Genomic DNA, 22,461 nt, shown 5'->3' with positions numbered 1-22,461 from the left:
CCGATTGAGCTTGAAAAACCAAAGCTTAAGTACTAAATGTTTCCCTAAGGCCTGAATGGACTTAAAAGGACATAGGTGCAAAAAGAAAAGAAAGGAAAATAGGGGGAGAAAACACGGCTTGCTAAGTTGTTGCAATAATCTCATGCTGAGAATAAAGACCTTCAAAGTTAAGAGAATGAAAAACACTCTTCTAAATAGATTGCTTGCTTTTGTTGCACAGGTGGCAAGGCCTGGAAATATAAGATACGGGAACAGCAGGGCAGCCTGCTAGCATTTCATTAAGCTTAGAGAATAGCAGAATTGTGGAGTGGTTTCTTCCCACTTTACAAGAGACACAGGCTTCTTGACAACTTGGACTTCAGAGGGCTGATTGCTGGTAAAAGAAACAGGAAATACTCTGGGAAAAGGGTATATCTCCTAACATTTTGCAGATATTTATCTTTTTTCCCCTTTACTAAAACAAAGTCCTTTCACATGAAACATGAATTTGTGATCATCACCGTTTTGGACTTTCCATCATTAAGTAACTCTCATACCCTTCATATAAAGTCAGTGTCAAATAACATGACTTCAGAGAAAATGCCGTCTCTAACCATTGCCACTTAAAATTAGATCAGGTTAATGTACCATGGCATTGGGCAGTCCCATTGATTCAGGTACTAAATCGCCCTACTCAATAAATGAACAATAAAACAAAATGAAAGAATACTGAATATTGGTGACCGTGAAGAATGGAGGGAAATTTAAATTAAAACATACGTGTTGGCTGCTTTCATCTGTCTCCAGTACAATGTAAAAAATAAAATTAGCTGGCCTCAACTCATAAGTTATATTTTCCTACCCAAATTTAAAGAGTTTAGGATCCTTAATCTCATGCTCCACTGATCTTAATTAGTGGTTATTTCCAATCAGATTGAGTATTTGCGTTTCCATGTCATTTTATTTTCGAAACAACCATTTCTAACTTTGGGAATTCAATCTGTATATGAAAATCCAACTTGGGAAAGAGCAGTAGCAATTAATATTTATTGAAGGCTTAACTAAATTCCAAGTCCTCTGTGAAATTATTTTCAATGCTGCATTTTGTTTAATCCTCACAATAAATGGCTTTCTTATTTTCTGTATTTCAGGAGGAGAACGCTAATGGTGTGAAAGGTTCTTACTGTCCCAATATCATAATTGTGTTTGGGACTTCACAATACAACTCTACCACTGTCTCCATGCTCACCCACAATGTTAACACTTTCCTCAAATTCAAAACGCTTATGACCTCTGCATATCAGAAAGTCACAAATACTTTTCTTTTAGTTTAAAATCACAAAGTGTCTACAAAGCAAAAGTTTTAGTATAAATGAAGGGAGGGGGCAAAAGAGAAAATTAACTCATGTTTACTGAATATTACAATGTGCTAAATTCTGTGGCATGTGCTTTCTATTTGCTAACTTATTTCATCTTCACCATACACAAGGAGTGTCATCTCTACAATGAAAACCGAACAAAACAAGAACCTAAGGCTTTAAAGTTGTGAGGTTAAGTAAACTGCATGAGTTCTCACATTTCATAGAGAACCAGGATGTGAAACCAGGTCTCTCTTCTCCTGTCTTTTCCACTTACCAACCTCTTTTTCCAACCAAACTAATTCTACCTACACCATTTTGCTTCCTTCCCTCAGCTATCAGTCTTCTCCCTAGAGTAGAATCACTTCATTGGCATGTTCAGCGAGATACATGCAGTAACTCATTGAATCAGAGAAATTCCTCACTCACCTATTCATTCATCCAATCATTCATTCAGGAATATTTATCAAGGACTTACCATCTGCCAGGTACCAAAGAATGAGATTCATCTATATTATCTTCTTAAGCTTCGGAAGGACCTTATTTTATTTATGTAAAACAGAGGCTTCGAAAACTGATTACCTGTCCTAAGGTCACATAACTAGTATCAAGTCCCATCCACCATACTCCACTGCTTATTTTGAAAATGGCCAGAACAACACACAAAAGAAATTATGTATTAAATACAGTGTCTCCATGTGGTAAGCTGTTTCAGCATTGTTTTATAGATAAGAAAGAAAAGCGTGGCTCAGAGAAAATAAATGTGTATCTTTAAACAGATAGTTTAATGACCTTGTGGCAATGAGGACATTATTGCTCTTGAGTTTTTGATTAGCTGTTAAATTCATGTTCTTCAATATTTACTGTCTTACATAGCTCTTTAGGCTGTCAGAAAAATAATTCAAGGAAATGCAAAAGCAACATGTAAGAAATAATTTCAACTTATTCCAAAGAATGATTAAATATATGATTCAAGGTACAATGAAAGTTTAGGTAAAATAAACCAGAGGATTGTGGCTTTACATAATACGTATTAGTGTAAACTTCTTGTCTATACTAATAGACAAGGTGAGAGGTCACTCTCTCTCAAAGAAATCTGATTCATCTCAAAATATCTGAAGCTGGCCCCACCTGAAGTTTCTGTCTCCTACCCTATCTCTCATTTACTTAATCAAAATTAGTCATTAAGCACTTTACCATGTGCAAATCACAAATAACCCTGAATATTTTCTTGCACTAAAGGCCCCAAATAAATTATGGTGACAGTGGTCCAACTCTGTAAATATACTTTTAAAAACTTCTTGACCTGCACATTTACAGTAAGTGAATTTTACGGTATATAAATTAAATTTTGATAAATGTTATCCCTTTGAATTAGGCATATAGGATGGAAAACTTTGTAAAGACATTGTCACATAGTGAAAAGAACATAAACTTCAGAATTAGACTTAGTTTACATCTTCTCAATTTGGTTGTCTTGAGCGATTCGGCTCAGAGTGTTATTTTTCTCATAGGTAAAATGAGAAAGACAATATGTACCATCACAGAATAATTATGAAGATAAAAAGAAGTAATACAAGTGCCCAGTAGAACATAAAACCTTAAAGCTCAGCAAGTCCCTATTTTAAGAATTGATAATGGACCTTTTGGAATGGAACTATAAAGGGATAGAGACGTTAAAGTCTTACATCCTCTCCACTACTCCAATGTTAGCTCAAGACAATAGCAGCCTCAGCCTTCATAGTGGTGGTATTCCTCACCTCCTTTAACTATTCATGCCATCCAAGCCAGCAGTTCCATATATCTACTTTTTCTCACTCTTTAAGAAGTGCTCATGGCCCAGCACAGTGGCTCACACCTGTAATCCCAGCACTTTGGGAGGCCGAGGAGGGCTGATCATAAAGTCAGAACTTAGAGACCAGCCTGGTCAACATAGTGAAACCCTATATCTACTAAAAATACAAAAATTAGCCGGGTGTGGTGGTGGGTACCTGTAGTCCCAGCTACTTGGGAGGCTGAGGCAGAAGAATTGCTTGAACCCAGGAGGCAGAGGTTGCAGTGAGCCAAGACAGCGCCACTGAACTCCAGCCTGGGCGACAGCCTGGGGAACAGACAGAGACTCTGTCTCAAAAAAAAAAAAAAAAAAAAAAAAATAAGTGCTCACAGCCATGTCCCTGGTGAGCCTTCTAGTTGTTGTCATACAACTTCCTAAAGTTGGGTCAGGGAAGTTAGTCAATGTAGCACCATCCTTTGACAATCAGACCTGATGTCCAGACACTTCCAGTCATTCCCCATAGCCAGGCATAGATTCTGACTTGAATTCAAAGTGAGCTTTATACTTAGTAAGGATAACTCCCTGTGGTGTAGGATTGAGAGGTACTGTTGAAAGTGGTTTACATTCAGTTTTTACTTGCCAGCTTACAGCAGATATTCTTATTTCTATGACTCTGTGGCTCACAGGGAACGAAATGGGAATCATCTCTTTGCATTCCGCAAGAGATATGCAAAGAAAACACTAAAAGGAATTTTAAGATGCCTTTATTATTAATATTCAAAGTCAATATTTAAATTCCCAATAACGCATGCTCCAATAATTATGGAACAGTTTAGACAAAGATTTTTAATTAAGTAATGATAATTTTTCTGAATTTTTGACTGAGAGCAATTACTTACCTTGTTAGGTCTAAGGATGAGATGTGACTTCATAGCCAAATATCAGTGATTCTGATTGCTAAAAAATAAAGGAACTTTTTAAGGAAGATAGCTATTCTAAAAGGTTTAAACTGCACAGATCTTATATGAAGAAACATCAGACTCTATTTCCTTTCTGAAAGCTGTTACAGCTTTAGAACAATAATAACTTTTTAAAAGTCCCTACATTTTCAACTGTGGAATACCCCTTTTTGTAAAACTACTGCATGTGTACAATGTTAGGAAAGCTAAGACAAATTGTATACCTACAAGTTGTATACCTCATTTGTGCATGTTTGAACAAACATATGGATCATAAAAAGTAGTTTGGGAAACAACATATTGTTAGCCCAACCTTCTTTGCGACAAATATATGGCATTTGCTCATTGTGATTAGTGGGATCAGTAAGGCAATTTTCCTACTTTGGACTATGCCTTTTCCATTTCTTTTGGTCTTGGTCTTGTTATCATTATGCCTGAATTTTTTGTTCCTCAGGCTCTATCTCCAGTTTCTTCCCTTCTTTTTTTTTTTTTTTTTTTTTTTTTTTTTTTTTTTTTTTCATAGACAGAGGCTAACAAATCCTGCCTCAGGTTTATTTGTACAAACAGCACAGGAGGACCACAGCGCCATGCAGATGGCAGCCCGGAGGTGGGGATGGGGGGTCGCACCAGTCCTGTCCTCACGTTGGCACACAGAGATACCTACTCTGTAGCCTTTGTAGTGGCCTGGGCACCTTTGGGAGCCTGAGCTGGAATTGAAACTGGAGCTGCAGCCTGAGCCTTGGTTTGATCCTTGGCCTTGGCCTTTGGCCGGCACAGCCGGAGCCCCTTGGCAATGCGAGCACGAGCACGCTTCCCAAGCTTGGGGTGGGCAATGTAGGCAAGTCGATCAAGCTTGCGGCTGACACCCTTTGGGATCTTGGGCTTAACCTCCTTGGGCTTTACGAGGGCCTTGACAGCCTCGGCACGTGCACTCATGGCCTTGGCATTGTTGGCCTGCATCTTCTTTAGGCCCTTCTTGTTGTGCTTCTTGGCAAAGCGCATGTTCCTCAGGAACTTGGGGTCCACCCCCTTAAGAGATTCGTATCTTTGTGATCGGGGTTTCTTGATACCATTTCTGTGCCATTTTCGGGACTGGTTGTGTGTGGTGTGGTTCTTGGACTTGGCCATGTCTGCACCTTTAGCCGCTGCTCCCGAAGCTCCTAGAACCGGAAGACTCTTCCCTTCTTAAAAACAGTCTTGGCCGGGCGCGGTGGCTCAAGCCCATAATTCCAGCACTTTGGGAGGCCGAGACGGGCGGATCACGAGGTCAGGAGATCGAGACCATCCTGGCTAACACGGTGAAACCCCGTCTCTACTAAAAAAATACAAAAAACTAGCCGGGCGAGGTGGCGGGCGCCTGTAGTCCCAGCTACTCTGGAGGCTGAGGCAGGGAGGCGGAGCTTGCAGTGAGCCAAGACCACGCCACTGCACTCCAGCCTGGGCGACAGAGCGAGACTCCATCTCAAAAAAAAAAAAAAAAAAAAAAAAAACAGTCTTTTTTGTTGATCTTGTTTATTCCTCTAGTTTTGACTACTACTTAGAATTTGATGACTACAAATTTAAGTGTTTCATACTTGAACTTTCTTTTGAATTTATTATTCATATAACCACTTGTTTATTAAAATGTGTAGCCTAATAATTCCATATGCATCTCAAATAAAGTGTGTCCTAGATCAAGCCAATCATCTTTTTTTTCGTTTCCCAAACATGATTCTCTTTCTGTGTTCCATACTTTCTCCCACTTTTTAAGCTGAAAACTTCAGGACCACCCAGTTCTTTCTCATCTCTTAACTACACATTCATTTGCACAACCAGGTCCTTTTAAATCCACATCTAAAATTTCACTGTAATCCATCTTTGTTTTCTATCCCCTTTCTCTTATTTCTGCCCAAGTTCATCATCTTTCTCATAAACTGTTACAAGACCTCCTCCCATTCAACCTACCTCTAGTTGATCCTTCCCATTGCTACTCTATTGATCTTTCTAAATACAGAAATAATCAGGTCAATTATCTGGAGATAAAAAATTACAAAACTCAGGATATGGTATTAAAAGCTCTTCATAACTTGCCTAAATGTGCCCCTCCCAAAATCTTCTCCACACATTCCCTATCATAACCTTTTGTGTTCCACTGCTTGTCACAATTGGTTTCTCTATATTCTCTGACCAAATTGTGCATTTAGTGGGCAATGAATAACAGTATTTTCTGTGAAGCTGTGGTATATTAAGGACAGCCACCAAAATTCTGGGAGACTTTTTCCCATTTTCTTGATTTTGGGCAAACATACAGAAATGATACTGTCTTTCTAAGTGCTGGCCTTAAGAGGCTCACAGCTTATGCTTCCTGTCTCCTGGAATACATGCTCTTGAAACCCTCTGCCATGCTGTGAGAAAGCCCAGGTAGTTTCATAGAAAGGACCCCAGATGGCAGCCCTAGTTGATCTGCCAACCAACAACTGGCCAACAACTTACTAAGCCAGCCACTCCAGCTGAAGCCACACTGAGTAGAAACAAGCTGTGCCTGTCAAGTCCTGCTCAAATTGAAGATTTATGAGCAAAATAAATAACTGTTGTGGTAAGCTACTATGTTTGGGGGGGTTTGATATGCAGCAATAGATAACTGAAATAGCACTGAATGAATACCTTTCCATCTTTCTCTGCCTGATTAATTTCTTTTTGTTCTTAAAGATACAATTCAAATGTCATCTTACTTCAGAGTACAAAGTCTTCCCCAGTCTGTTGAGGCAAGGTTAATTACTCCATTTTGTGCTTCTCCACTACTTAGTACATTCCCCTCTACGGTGTTGAATGTCCACCCTCCAAAAAACACTGTAAATTTCTTTTTTCTTTTTCTTTCTTTCTTTTTATTTATTTAATTTTGTTTTTAGAGATAGAGTCACACTCTGGTGTCACCCAGGCTAACTCACTGCAATCTTCGCCTTCTTGGTTCAAGCAATTCCTGTGCCTCAACCTCTCAATCCTGAGTAGCTGGAATTACAGGCTTGTGCCGCCAAGCCCAGCTAATTTTTGTATTTTTAGTAGAGATGGGGATTTGCCATGCCGTCCAGGCTCGAACTTTTGATCTCCTGAGATCTGCCTGCCTTGGCCTCCCAAAGTACTGGGATTACAGGTGTGAACCACCGCGCCCAGACTATAAATTTCTTATGAGTAAGATTTGTATTTGTACTCTAATGACTAAAACAATTGAATTACCTGAACATTTAGTGTGGTAAGTCCTATACTGTGGTAACTTCTATTTTTAATTTTATTCTGCTATCCACAAACATTTATTGAGCTCTGTATACCAGGCAGTATATTATGTGATAAAAATGCAGCATGAATAAGGTATAGCCTCCTGATCTTAATAATCATGTCATCACGTTATCCCAAATCACTTTTTCTGTGCTTTATGGCACAGATTTCTGGGAAGTCAACCAAGTGCATGTCCAAGGGCTCAAGTACATTCAGAGATCTTACTGGGGAAAAATATTGTCCTCTCTATTGATCGTCATGAGTTCCAGGAAGAACAGATGGTGACTGTTCCAACATCTTGGCAGAAAAACCCAAAAAACTCCACAAGAACTCTTCAAAGTTTCACAAGAAAATAAAAAGTCTACTTTCTAAATGTGTAGTAGTTAAAGTCTTCAATCACCAACACATAATATTCAAGACCTAGGCACATGCCTCAAAAATAAGTCATGACTAACCTGGGATCCAAATTTTACCAAATACTTGTTTTACCTATTTGATATATAAGAAAAACAGTGCAATGAACATTGAAACTATTGTTGCTTTCAACTCTGTATGCTCTGGGCTGAATGTGTGGTCCTCAAACTACTGTCTCAAATGTCCAAGGAATAATGTTCATAAATCCAGATTTAATATCATCTCCCCAGGTTTATAAAGAAAAAGAAAAATACCATTTGAATTAAGTTGTGCTTCTATAAAATCATTATGCATTGTTTTATTTATATAGACTGTTAGCTTTTTGAGGATATGTACTTTGTCTTATTAGTCTATAAACCTCAATATCTAGCACAATGCCTGACCATATACTGGGTGCTTGATAAAATAAGAGAATTAATTAACTAACTTGAACTAGTAAATATATAAACAGCAATAACTTTACCTTCAGTACACTGTCAGTAAAAGTGTCCCTGCTGAGAAAATTGTGTTTCCTCTTATTTGACAATGAGAAATACATATTCCAAGAGTTTTCCCTTTTTGTCTTAGCTGTCAGGAAAGTCTGGACTAAATTTTGTGTTCCACTGTAACTTTTGTAGAGATATCAAATTGTGAGGAAATTACAGTGCATTCTTATTCATTCAACAAAAAGATTGTTAGCTTGATTCTCATTGCCAAATATACTTCAATGTAGTAAAGTTGCATTTCACTTAAAATCATCCATCCTTCTCAATGACATTCCCCTCTCTCCCTTTTCCATAAATTTAAGCCAGTGAGATTCTATCATATGTATATTCTAACTTAATCTGACTTTAGGAATAGAGTCCAGAACAAAATGAAGAACACAAAAAATCAATGTGTTGAATATTTCTAGAAAGAAAAGTGTTAATTCAAAATGAAAAAGTTTCTTTTAAGGACCAAATGGACTACATGAAACAAAGTTCTACATCTGTGTAGCTTACCTGTGCTACACATTTATAGGCACATGGGATGGGTTGTAATACAGTGAGTTCCCTAATACAATTTAAAAACCTGACATCAGCAGTTTCTCCTACAGTACTAGCATGCTGGTTTTCAGGAAGAAAGAACTGTATCAACAGAATCAAGTAAGACCGTGGTCTCCAAGAGGCAGACAGATGGTCCTCACAACATTAGACTCATGAAAGCACAAGGCTCAAAACAATTCTGATGTTACCAACTGAATATAATTCAGTAGTTATGGGAGTTCACCAATAAAGAATGATAATCTCTTTTCCCTTATAAAAGGGATAAAACTGAGTTTGTTTGCACAGACTAGAGTTACAGAAAAGGACTAAAGTATGGAGGGCTCATAAGCCTATTTGGTTACAGATATGATCTTTAACTTTCCCTAGATGAAAAAGCCAAAAATAAACATTTCATAACTTGTAATGTGTGGTTAGCAAATATAGTTGGCCCATGGTCATGTTCCCTGTAGCCCAGAATCCTGGACAGAGTCAGCTTAGCTGGATCACTGTGGCTGCTGGCTTAAAGCCTTACCCTGTAGTTTCAAAAGAACAGGGTCTTTTTTATCCACTTAGCTCAGTTGCTATAAACACTTGCTGTATGTTAAATGACTTCTCAGGTCCATCCAATCTTATTTGCACATCATTAGTCTGTGAAGGATGAAATGAATGCCTTAGGATAGCTAAGTTTGCTGAATACTGAGATCTTTGTAAATGAAAAGCCCTTCATATAAAATATTACATCAGGGCTGGCTAACATTCCTGTTTCATGAGTCATTGGGACCTCCAATACATCCTTGAAATTTCAGATTCACTGAAGACGCTTCCAGACTTGTACAGCCCTTCATTTTTCTTTTTACTTTATTTATTTATGTTTTGATTTGGGTGCCAACTCTGCTAGGAGAGAATGTGCAATATTTAGCATCACAGCAAATGACCTTCATGTACATCAAAAAGGAGGAAAAAAAGCAGCAGTACAGATCAGAGGGGGAAAAAAATGTGAGTCTAAAAGCCAGAAAAAATCCATCATATTTCTATGCTTTACCCTGATTTACTGTGCTCTTTTTCAAGGACCATCTCTTGACTTCTCTATTTCTCATTGGTAATGGCCATATTAATATCTGATACAAGCCTTCACTTTTTACATGCATCCAAGTCTGAGTATTAAAAAATAACTGAAAAATTAAAATTATATGTAGTGGTAAAATTTTCATTTTGAAAAGCTAACGCAATAACTTGATTATGATTACAAATAGGACAGATGATCACTTTTAAAAACTAAATTTTAATTGAAATAATCAACTACCAGTGCTTTAAAAGCCACTAATATGATATTATCACATTGAGGTGACTGTTGTTTCACGCCTTTATTGTGATGATGCGTTAACTGTTGTTCTCGCACCTACCTTCACTGAGATGTCATTGAGGTAATGAATTGCAACTGCAGCAGCTACACAACAGAGAAGAAGCTTGATAGCACAAACAGTGTCACCATTGTTTCTTGGGAATACCCTAATATCATTTTTCTCTTGAAGTTTTCCTGATGTTAGATTACAGCCAAGGGGTCAAACCAATCTGGAATACTTCCTAAATTTCAGTTTCCTATCATTCTGCCTGCAGTGTTTCTGGTAGTAGATTTTACCTGAGGAAAATCAGATACTGCAGATGCTTTCAAAATATGATCTACTTTACACCAATAATACTCACTCCGATCCTTGGATTGGAATTTTTTAAATGAGGTTGAGTTTTTGTTAAGATTGAGGGGAAAGGAGGTTATTTAATATTTATGGAGTGCATTTTATGCATCAGTACCTTTGTGATAAGATACATCTGTGTCTCATTTAATTAAACTCCAAACAGCCTTGTTAAAAAGTATACCATCATCCTTGCTTTACAAATACAGCTACTGAACCTAACAGGGAGGGGTCTTACTAAATCTTTATTCTAAAAACCATTTTAAGTGACTTTTTGAAAATATTACCCACCATTCTATTGAAAATTACCAAAATATGGCAGAATTTTTTCAATTCAAGAAATTATTGGGAAGCAAAATATGTGAGGAATTTCTGCATAAAACGTTGATGGAGTTATGTCTCAGAAAACCAAAGCCATAAGAAAGCATAGCTCAAAATACACAGACGTGAAAATGAAAATCATTGCAGACAGAGATAGAAATGGTTGAAAAACCTTCAAAGCCAGAGTCAGTAGATGCAGGACAACACATTTGCTCTGGGGAAAGCATCAGGTGATCTTTGGAGAACTGCATAAGTCAGTGGCATTTACACCCAAGTGAAAGCCAGGATTATGAGCACTGAGTCAAAAATAGAACATTGCTCCAGATAGCTGTGACTACAAGAAGTCCCCATTCCTGGCAGATAACTCGTGGTGAACCCAGCAGTATGTTCTACACCTTCCCCATAAACTGGTAGCAACCTAAACAGAAATGTCATCCATAGACAGATGAACAGGGAATCTCAAGCATAATGATGATTGCACATCCAAAAGTCACCATGCTCAACACTGAAGAGACAAACGTTCTCCATAAAATAATTATAAATTCAATATGATCCCAAACCAATTCATATTAGGATCTTTATGCAACTAGACAAGGTTATTTGAAAGGGACAGTTGGGGTGACTAGCCATAACGGATATCAAAACATACCATAAAGGTATGAAAATGCAAACAATGTATTAGCACAGGAATAGACAAATAATCCCTGGAACAGACTGAAGACTTGAAAACAAAAAAGGTACGTGTGTGTATGTGTGTGAGTGTGTGTGTATGTGTGTGTGTGTGTGTGTGTGTAATACACGAAAAAATGGATATTTAAATTAGCAGAGAAAGACTGGTTTAGTAAATAAGTCCAGTTCATCCCATACATTAATACTAGATTAGAACCCTACTGAAATACACAAAATAAATTATAGAATGATTGAATAACAACCTATAATTTTTTTTCATGGACTACTGACTTTTAATATTGAGGACTGGGAAAGGGTCTCCTAAGAAATATATACCAAACACAAACTGAAAAAAATAATTAACAGATTGGCTATGTAAAAATTTTAAAACTTCTTTTTGACAAAGGTCATTATTAACAACAATAATGATGATGATAAACAGTAATATGGAGAGATATTTGCAAAATCTTTAAGAGACAAAGTAGTCATTATCACTGTATGTAAATAGCCCCTATGTTAAGAAAAAGGTAGTAAAAATTGATAAAAGATGCAAATATATAATTTATAGAAAACTTTATAATAAATATATGAAATTACAGTAAACTTTTTTTTTTTTTTTTTTTTTTTTTTTTTTTTTTTTGAGACGGAGTCTCGCTCTGTCCCCCAGGCTGGAGTGCAGTGGCGCAATCTCGGCTCACTGCAAGCTCCGCCTCCCGGGTTCACGCCATTCTCCTGCCTCAGCCTCCCGAGTAGCTGGGACTACAGGCACCCGCCACCGCGCCCGGCTAATTTTTTGTATTTTTAGTAGAGACGGGGTTTCACCGTGTTAGCCAGGATGGTCTCGATCTCCTGACCTCGTGATCCGCCCGCCTCGGCCTCCCAAAGTGCTGGGATTACAGGCGTGAGCCACCACGTCCGGCCTACACTAAACTTTAATAGTAATCAGGGAAATTGAAACTAAAACAAAATTGCTATGTAGTTTTACTCATCACATTACATAAAGATCTAAAGTTTGAAAATATTCATTTTAAGGAGAGTATGGAGAAACAGGCACTTTCATAACACACTGGTGTGAGTTTGAGGGCACACCATTTTCAAAGGGTACTTTTGTCAATATCTATCAAAATTTAATATTTTTGTAAACCACATGCATGAAACAGGTTTTTCCCTTATCTAATAATAGCTTCTTACACATCTTTTTACTAAGGTAACCAATGGTGTTTGTAATGTTTCACACAATGGACAGTATTTTAAATCCTCAGCAGGATTGGTCATGATTTTAATTAATAATTTCTATTGATCAGAGAGTAGGTAAACAAATTATGGCATGACAGTTCTATGGAATAAAATGCACTTAGTATATAATGATGTATATCTATATAAACTGACAAATACCAAGGAGTCATCAAGACAAACTGTTAACAAAACAATAACCCATTTCATAATGTGTGGGGTAGTATCTCATTTATACTTTTCAAATGTATGAGTGTGCATGTATATGTGAAACAGAGTATCTGTAAATGCAAAGGTAATGACGAATAAAAATACCTGCTTACACCATTTCAAAAGAGGATTATAGATCCCTTTTGACTAAATTTTTGATGGTAGAGAAATGGCTGGATTTGTGAGATAACTAGGAAGTTAAATCAACAGGACACAGTGATGAGTTGAACACAGAGGTGAGGAAGTGGGCAATGTAAGACTGACCACTGGGTCTACAGGAGACAGAAGAAGTTGAATAGTGGTGACATCCACTGATATTGAAAGATGACAAAATCTTGGGGAGGGTTTATGGTTTTGGTTGTGAACATGCTTATTTTCAGAAGCATCACTTCACCATGAAGTGATGACAAGGATGCTGATGAAGTTCAGGCCTGGAACTGAAAGGAAAAACCAGGCCTGGTGATCTATAAATACATATCACCTGCACAAAGATAACTGAAGATGTAGAAAAGGTCACATAGGAAATGAGGAAAGAGGAGACCCTTGAGGTATGTCAACATTAATGGACAGACAGAAGAAGATGAGCTTGAAAGGAGGCAGAGAACAGGTGGCTAGATGATAGAAAAATCAGAAAGAACTTATGGTATAGGATCCAAAAGAACAGAAAAGTTCAAGAAGAGACTGATCAAAGATTTTAATGTCTGCTGAGGACTTAATGTCCATTGTTTTGAGCACTACAAACATCATTGGTTACCTTAGTGAAAGGATGTATAGGAAGCTATTATTTGATATGGAAATATCTCTTATAAGGTATACAGCAAGTTTTAACTTATCATCTCTCTATGTGTAGTTACCACCTAAGGTACATAAGCTTTGTCTTATAGGCATCCAAAGGCATAAAGTAAGCCTTTGAATATCAGCTAATGAAAGTTATCTAACTTTATAGGTTTCACCTAGAAAATAAAATTTATTTCTCCATTCCTCATAGAAATTTCTTTAAAAGAAATTATAACATAGATAAAGCTTAGGTGATCAATGATTTTCTTTAAAATATAATACTTGCACTTCACCAGTAACTCAATTATGTAGAATCACTTTTCTTTTTTTTTTTTTTTTTTTTTTGCTTTCAAAATTAAGAAAGCAAAATATTTAAATAAAAAATAAAACATTGGAAAACACATTGGCCAAAAACTTAGCCATCTCTTTTTAAATTTCACCCCAGCTTTTTACTAGACCTTAAATCATTTTAGCACTTATTCCATGAATAGAAATTCACATTTAGCTTCAGTAACTTGGATATTTGTGACTAAATGAATTTGAAGTATGAAAAACAAAAATAATTGCTGCAAACCTTCCCTCTATTTTGGCCTGGAAAAGCATCAAGCTCATACATGGCAAGATTTTCTAACATAATGTAATATACAAACCAGCTAATGCATTTGGCATTCTTCTGTAGACCCAATTTATTCATTGGTGTCATAAAATAACATTCCAGATAGGGTAATCTTATGACTTTTCTTAAAAAATTAAAGATGGGGTAATCTCTTACTTTATTTTGTTGTAAATCTTCAGAACAAAAATAGTTAAAAATAAGTATTTGTATGATTTCAGTATCAGTACTCAATGTTACATAATACCTGGGAATGAAACAAAAAAGGATATCATTCTTTTTTATTATAAAATCTCTTTAAGAAGGATTTTTCTTTCTTAGTTTTAATTAGAATTCATAAAATCCTGTTTTGTATGTGTGTATTAGCTTTAAGGCTCTTTGCAATGCTCATATAATGCCTGGAATTAGGAGACATCTGGGAACTTAGAATTTGTCGAGTTATTTCTCTTCTTGCATTTTGATTTTGAGCTCCTTGTTAAGGATAAAATTAATTTCCACATTATTTACTGAGTATTGGTCTTTGGTGATGAATGGGCCAAAAGCAACACATGGGGAACAGAGTAAAGGTACAGGTTTGTGTGCAGAAGGCACAAGTGAGGAGATTTTGAATTTAAATTTAAGTTACTGATCAGGAGTTCGGAGTGAGGCTAACTGATCTCTGAGAAGATGTGAACAAACCTCACTGCATTTAGACTATATAATTAAGACTTATTGGCCTAAAGTTTTAATAGTTATTTTGCGAGAGCATATTTTAAATGTGACTTTTGTAATAGTCAAGTAATTATAATAATAATTTAGATTCTGAAACACACATAATTATTTTCCTTTGTAGATCTCTCTCCCTTACAAGACTCTGAGTTCCATGGGAATGGTGATAAGATTTTGGAATTTTCTGCCTCCCCAAGGACTAGTACAATAACTGTTAGACAGTGATTGCTTAACAAAAGGCTGGGTAAATACATTAATGCATTAATCAATCAATCAATTAGAAGTCAATTCAATATACCCCTTCCAAATTCTGAAAACGTATTGTACTTTATAAAAATTGGTAGATAAAACACATTTTAAGGGCTTATCATTTATTTAGTCAATGCTTAACTATATCAAAAAAAAAGTTTTAAGTATATAAACAATGGAGTTCAAGACCAGCCTGGGCAACATAATGAGACCCCATTTCTACCAAAAAGAAAAATTTTAATTAGCCAGGTATGGTGGTGAGTGTTTGTATTCTCAGCTACTCAGAAGACTGAGGTAGGAAGATCTCCTGAACCCATTAGTTTGAGACTACAGTGAGCTGTGATGATGCCATCACCCTACTGCCCTCCAGCCTGGACAACAGAGAACCTGTATCTAAAAAAAATGGGGTGCGTGATTGATAAGAACTGATTTGTTTTCAAGAAGATACAACCTAGTCAATGAAAAGACAAAGGATAGCACTATGAACAACAATAGCAGCAACAATAACAAAAACCTACCATGTGATAAGTAAAACTGTATAACAATTCAGAATAAGAAAGACATGTGGCACAGCTGCTAGCTGAGCCCAGCATAGACAGCCAACTCACAGATGTGATAACTAAATAAATGTTTATGGTTATATGCCATTGAGATTTTATCCGTGTTTGTTGTGTAGCAATGGTTTATTTAAGCACCTCCAATCTCCAATTTGCCATGAAATTCTGCAGTTTATTTCCAAAGTTCCTTTACCATCCTAGTCTAAGTCATCTTCCTCACTCACCTGAACAATTGCTACCACCTTGCAGTTAGTCTCCCTATGTCCACTTTTCTATCTCTGGTTCTTTGCACACTGCATCCAGAGTAATCTTTTACAATGCTAATTGGAATATAATTCCATCTGCTTAAAATCTTTTAACAGCTTCCCATTGAACTTAAGATAAAGTCTCACATTTTTACATGGTCTACAAGATCCTGTATATGTGTCCTGCCCATGGGTCCAGCCATGCTGCAGGTCTCTGTTTCTCACTGGACACTGTCTAGCCACCCTGGCTTTTTTTTTTTTTTTTTTTTTTTTTAAGTTTTAAGAACACACAATATGTCTTCCTTCTTCTGAACCTTTGCACAGATTACTCCTTAGCTTGCAATGCACTTCTCCAAAGCTCACTTTTGTACCCTGATTAAATTCTACTTACCTTTCAATTTTTGCTAAAAGGTCATTTTAAAGCCCTTTCTGACTATACTCTATAAGAATGCTCCATCCTACAGAGTTCCATAGCATTTTATATTTTTCCTTATGTCACTTACCAAAATCAGTCATTATGTATTTATTAGTGCATTTACAGATTAATATCAGTGTTCTCCACCAAACTGGGCTGGCAGGAATCATATGTATCTCTTGTTGATCACTATATATCCAGTTTCTCTTGTATATTCTGGCCCATAATATGTGCTCAATAAATATTAGTTTAATTAATTTTGAGATATAAGGGATGTGTCCAGGGAATTTTCTATACCACGAAGTACATCAAAACTATCTGAAATATTAAATAAAAATTTTGCCTCTATTCCTCATTGCTTTGACATTGGAAGTTATCTCTATAAAAGAAGATGTATATTTATGTTCTTTTAGATTACTGTACAAGCTTTCTGCCTTCTTTCTATTCACAGTCCACAGGAGAGTGTTAGATAAATAACCTCTTACCCTCCTGTAAGGAATCCAGATTCATAAAAATTTTAAGCTTTAACCCACAACAAATTTGGGAGAAGATAGATACATAAATAAATAGGTAGGTAAGTAGGTAGGTAGGTAGGTAGATAGATAGATAGATAGACAGACAGACAGACAGGCAGTGTATTTAGTTAGATGGGCTTGCTCATACATTTGTGGACCCACTGGAAATCGGTTGACTTGGGCATGGTTGGGGCAGCATGCAAGTTCACTTACAGCCTAGGCTCCGAGCTGATACACTGTTATGCCTTACTTTTTCTACTGGCCAAAGCAAGTCACATGGCCAAACCAAAATTCAAGGGCCAGAGAAATATGCCCTGCTTCTTTAATATGAGGAACCACAGTCAAATATAAGGAACATGGGAAGGGAAAGGTTAAGGTTTAGGGTCAATATGCAATGTACCACAAGAAGTGAGGAAATAACAACATCGAAGTATAACATACATACTACCAGTTAGACACCGAAGTAGTCTAGCTAAGATGTAGGTGTTTTCATGGCACTTGTAAAGAATGCGTTCCCTATGTTATCCTATTTTATGTTGATCTGAAAAAATAATTATGACGTTTTGTGTTGATTCACTTTTTTGTTTTGCACTTATGTATTATGAAATGTATGCTGAGCACTCTTATTCTAGTTTTCAACTTCAAATGGGATAACATTTAGGTCTATTTAGCATAAATCACAACACTAAAATCTACCCAAAACGTGACTGCTTCTCCATCCTATGTCACTTTATTTACCATAAAATACACATATAATAAAAGTTTGAATGTAAATATGATTCATCTCATTCGGGAAAAAGAATTCTTCATTCCTGTGATGATAAGACTCAATTTTCAGTATGACTGGGGTCCATAAGATGGGAAAGGTTGAGAACCTCTGAACTCAATGCCTCCACAAAGTCCTGTATAGCTATTTGGATTTCAATTTGTAATTCACAATGATTCATATATTTTATAATTCCAAATCAATATCTTGTTAGCCAACTATACTGTATCTGTAAGACTGGGCTGTATAAAAATAGTCTTTCTGGCCAGGCGCAGTGGCTCAAGCCTGTAATCCCAGCACTTTGGGAGGCCGAGACGGGCAGATCACAAGGTCAGGAAATCGAGACCATCCTGGCTAACACAGTGAAACCCCGTCTCTACTAAAAATACAAAAAACTAGCCGGGCGAGGTGGCGGGTGCCTGTAGTCCCAGCTACTCTAGAGGCTGAGGCAGGAGAATGACGTAAACCCGGGAGGCGGAGCTTGCAGTGAGCTGAGATCCGGCCACTGCACTCCAGCCTGGGTGACAGAGCGAGACTCCGTCTCAAAAAAAAAAAAAAAAAAAAAAAGTCTTTCTTAACTGTTTTCAGTCCCAATAACCATTTTTTGAATGTATTTATTCTGTTAGTGTCACAAATTATTATATGCTCCAGAGAAAACAAGGAAATCTAAGCAATCTGCATTATATTACTTACAGTAGGAAACACCACACACTGAGCCACAAAAACTTAAAAATTGGACACTATATGGTATATTTAAAAGACAAATCAGTATAGGAGAAACTGAATGAATCAAATCGTTAAAAGGTTTAAGAATTGTAACCTGTGGGAGTGTCAATGAAAGTTCAGAGGAAAGGGAATGGCTATAATTAATACCTGTTAACTGCTTTTGGCCTTCAGGCTCACCCTGCCCAATGATGCATAATAATTAGAAAACATTTCATTACCAGCTGGCATCAAAGGATTAAATGTGTGTAAAAGAGCTTTGAAAACTGTAAGTTATAAAATAGGAGAGCTGTTATTTTCATTATTAGTATGAAATGGCACATGAAGTGGGCAGGCCATTTGAAACTTCACTGATAAATATTAGTGATCAATAAACTTTGAATAATGTGCACACACCAGCTAAGGGAATGTATAGGTTATCCCTTCCATTTATCATAAAAGCGCATGTCAAATTTGAGATTTGATTAAGAGTTTTCTAATTTTGTGAAAATAATGACACCAGTTTATTTTCAAATATAAATTCCTCATAAAATTTATATGAATAAAAGAATATACTTACCTTATATTTTTACAGAGGAGAAAGGAATCTTCAAAGCTGTACCATATATCTATTATGTTTATGCCTACTTGCAGATTTAAAAACAAAGTGAAACAATTGGTTATCAGAGAGGCTCAAATATTGCCTACTGTCATGTTAACAATAAATATTGGATGTGGGATTTCAACACAGGTCCGTCATATATTTTAGTCCCATATAGATATGAGACCTCTGACAGATGTAAAATCTCCAGCATTAATTCATTAAAGAGTAGATCAATAACCATTGGGTTTTCAATCAATTGTTGGATTTGCTTCTTGGGATGCTTTCCCATGTGACCTGATGACCACAGTACACCATTCTATACTCAGTAGTTAAACATAATCTATTGACTTGCTTGTCCAAAGTGCTTATGACAGGCTTGTTCCATTCAGTCATCCATCCACCCATCCATCCATTCATTCAAATGCCTTCCATGTGCCAAGTATACAAACAATGACTAAACAATAGGATAATTATTTTAGTGAAGAATAGATCTACCTAGGAAAAGATGAAAAGTCGTTTATCTGAAAATTTGTGGATGCATTTTCAGGAGTGTTCTAGGCACATTTAAGGAACAGATTGATAGAGTGGTGGTTTGGGAGGAAACAGTTGGTGGTTCTTTATGCCTGGACAGTAAAGTTCAAAGATTACAGCATATGAGACACTGACAGACCAGATAATCAGAAGCCAGATAACTGTTTATTTTACTCAAATGTAAAAGGTAAAGAGTAATTGGTCTATAGAAAATACTGGATACTTCTAGATAATATGCTAGAAAAACACAAAGGCATCTTACTAGACCTCCCTACTGAAGCATGGGGGCCACAGACTAAAAAAATAAGCAATAATTTTTATCAGCTGTGAAAACTAGAGTTGTATCCATCTGTCTGAAATATAATGGTTTTCTGCCAAGTAAAATATTGCCTGAATGAAACAGAATTCTATATAGAAATCAATAAGTAGAGGAAACTCTAACTGAAACCAGGACTGAGAGGGCTAGAAAATGTCAGGCCAAGGCCAGTAGGGTGGAGCTTCCTTCAGGGTCAATGACCAGGAGAAGGCCAGAGGAGTGTTGGAATGTCAGCTATCTCCATTCATCAAAATAGACAAACAACAGAAAAGGAAAATGGTATTTAAAAAATCAGAGGAAACACTTTTAATAAAATCAATGAACAGCAAGAAGCAGGAGGCTAATGCAAGAAAAGTTTCAATTCATGTTCTCAATAATCAAGAAAATATTGTACTTTCTGATATCAAAGTAGGCAGTCATGAAAATAGATGAGATTGGAGAGATGGCATGGAAGCTAAAAACTCAATTGTTAAATTAATAAATACAATGGAGACAGTATATAACACATACAACACATACAAGAACATGGATAATGCAATTAAAAGTTAGAAGACGGCCGGGCGCAGTGGCTCAAGCCTGTAATCCCAGCACTTTGGGAGGCCCAGACGGGCGGATCACGAGGTCAGGAGATCGAGACCATCCTGGCTAACATGGTGAAATCCCGTCTCTACTAAAAAATACAAAAAACTAGCCAGGCGAGGTGGCGGGTGCCTGTAGTCCCCGCTACTCGGGAGGCTGAGGCAGGGGAATGGCGTAAATCCGGGAGGCGGAGCTTGCAGTGAGCTGAGATCCGGCCACTGCACTCCAGCCCCGGCGACAGAGCGAGACTCCGTCTCAAAAAAAAAAAAAAAAAAAAAAGTTACAAGGCAAACTTTTGAAATTTTCTCAGAATTCAAAATTAATAGGTAAATAAACATAATGAAAGAAAAGAGATTTAGGTGACAACAATGTGTACAGATAGTAAGACAGCATGCTCAGTACTTAAAAAACAAAACAATATTCACTGGAATAAAGCAAAACACAACTCTTCAGATAAAAAGGGTTTCCTAAGTACCAAGTACTGGTAAGAAGAATGTTGTATTTTAATACAGAAATTATTCTTATTGATAGGTTATGATTTGGGGAGGAAGAAAAATAGACAGATGCCACATGATATCCTGAATTCTTTAAGATGTATTCATGTAGTATTCAGTAACATGGAAACAAGTGTCTACCAATTTTTAGACATACAGTGAATGGGAACAATGTTTTAAATATTTTATTTTTTAAAAGTATTGCATTTTAAAAGGCTTATTGTAAGCTACTTTCTTCACAGAAGTAGAAAACTCTACTTTAAATTTCATATGGAACCAAAAAAGAGCCCACATAGCCAAGACAATCCTAAGCCAAAAGAACAAAGCTGGAGGTATCACGCTACCTAACTTCAAACTATGCTACAAGGCTACAGTAACCAAAACAGCATGGGACTGGTACCAAAACAGATATATAGACCAATGGAACAGAACAGAGGCCTCAGAAATAATGCCACACATCTACAACCATCTGATCTTTGACAAACCTGACAAAAACAAGCAACGGGGAAAGAATTCCCTATTTAATAAATGGTGTTGGGAAAACTGGCTAGCCATATGCAGAAAACTGAAACTGGACCCCTTCCTTACACCTTATACAAAAATTAACTCAAGATGGATTAAAGACTTAAATGTAAAACCTAAAACCATAAAAACCCTAGAAGAAAACCTAGGCAATACCATTCAGGACATAGGCATGGGCAAAACTTCATGTCTAAAACACCAAAAGCAATGGCAACAAAAGCCAAAATTGACAAATGATATTTGATTAAACTAAAGAGCTTCTGCCCAGCAAAAGAAACTATCATCAGAGTGAACAGGCAACCTGCAGAATAGGGGAAAATTTTTGCAATCTATCCATCTGACAAAAGGCAAATATCTAGAATCTGCAAGGAACTTAAACAAATTTACAAGAAAAAAACAAACAACCCCATCAAAAAGTGGGCAAAGGATATGAACAGACACTTCTCAAAAGAAGACATTTATGTGACCAACAGACATATGAAAAAATGCCCATCATCACTGGTCATTAGAGAAATGCAAATGAACACCACAATGAGATACCATCTCACCCCAGTTAGAATGGCGACCATTAAAAAGTCTGGAAACAATAGATGTTGGAGAGGATGTGGAAAAATAGGAATGCTTTTACACTGTTGGTGGGAGTGTAATTTAGTTCAGCCAATGTGGAAGACAGTGTGGGTGATTCCTCAAGGATCTAGAACCAGAAATACTTTTTGATTCAGCAATCCCATTACTGGGTATATACCCAAAAGATTAAAAATCATTCTACTATAAAGACACATGTACACATATGTTTATTGCAGCACTGTTCACAATAGCAAAGACTTGGAACCAACTCAAATGCCCATCAATGATATACTGGATAAAGAAAATGTGGCACACACATATCGGGGGGGCGGAGCAAGATGGCCGAATAGGAACAACTCCAGTCTCCAACTCCCAGCGCGAGCGACACAGAAGACCGGTGATTTCTGCATTTTCAACTGAGGTACTGGGGTCATCTC

At 36.8% G+C, this 22,461-nt stretch overlaps 1 protein-coding gene across 1 annotated transcript; it reads right to left on the bottom strand.

Annotated features, from left to right (window-relative positions):
* Positions 1 to 4,549: 4,549 nt before the first annotated feature.
* LOC115894012 (60S ribosomal protein L29) lies at positions 4,550 to 5,243 on the bottom strand. Its single transcript, XM_030920281.1, has one exon. The coding sequence runs from the start codon at positions 5,196 to 5,198 to the stop codon at positions 4,731 to 4,733; it is 468 nt and encodes a 155-aa protein (XP_030776141.1). The 5' UTR covers positions 5,199 to 5,243; the 3' UTR covers positions 4,550 to 4,730.
* Positions 5,244 to 22,461: the final 17,218 nt, after the last annotated feature.

Source organism: Rhinopithecus roxellana, chromosome 16 (assembly GCF_007565055.1).
Source record: "Rhinopithecus roxellana isolate Shanxi Qingling chromosome 16, ASM756505v1, whole genome shotgun sequence".
Lineage (NCBI taxonomy): Eukaryota > Metazoa > Chordata > Mammalia > Primates > Cercopithecidae > Rhinopithecus > Rhinopithecus roxellana.
This window is presented reverse-complemented; position numbering and strand designations above follow the sequence as displayed.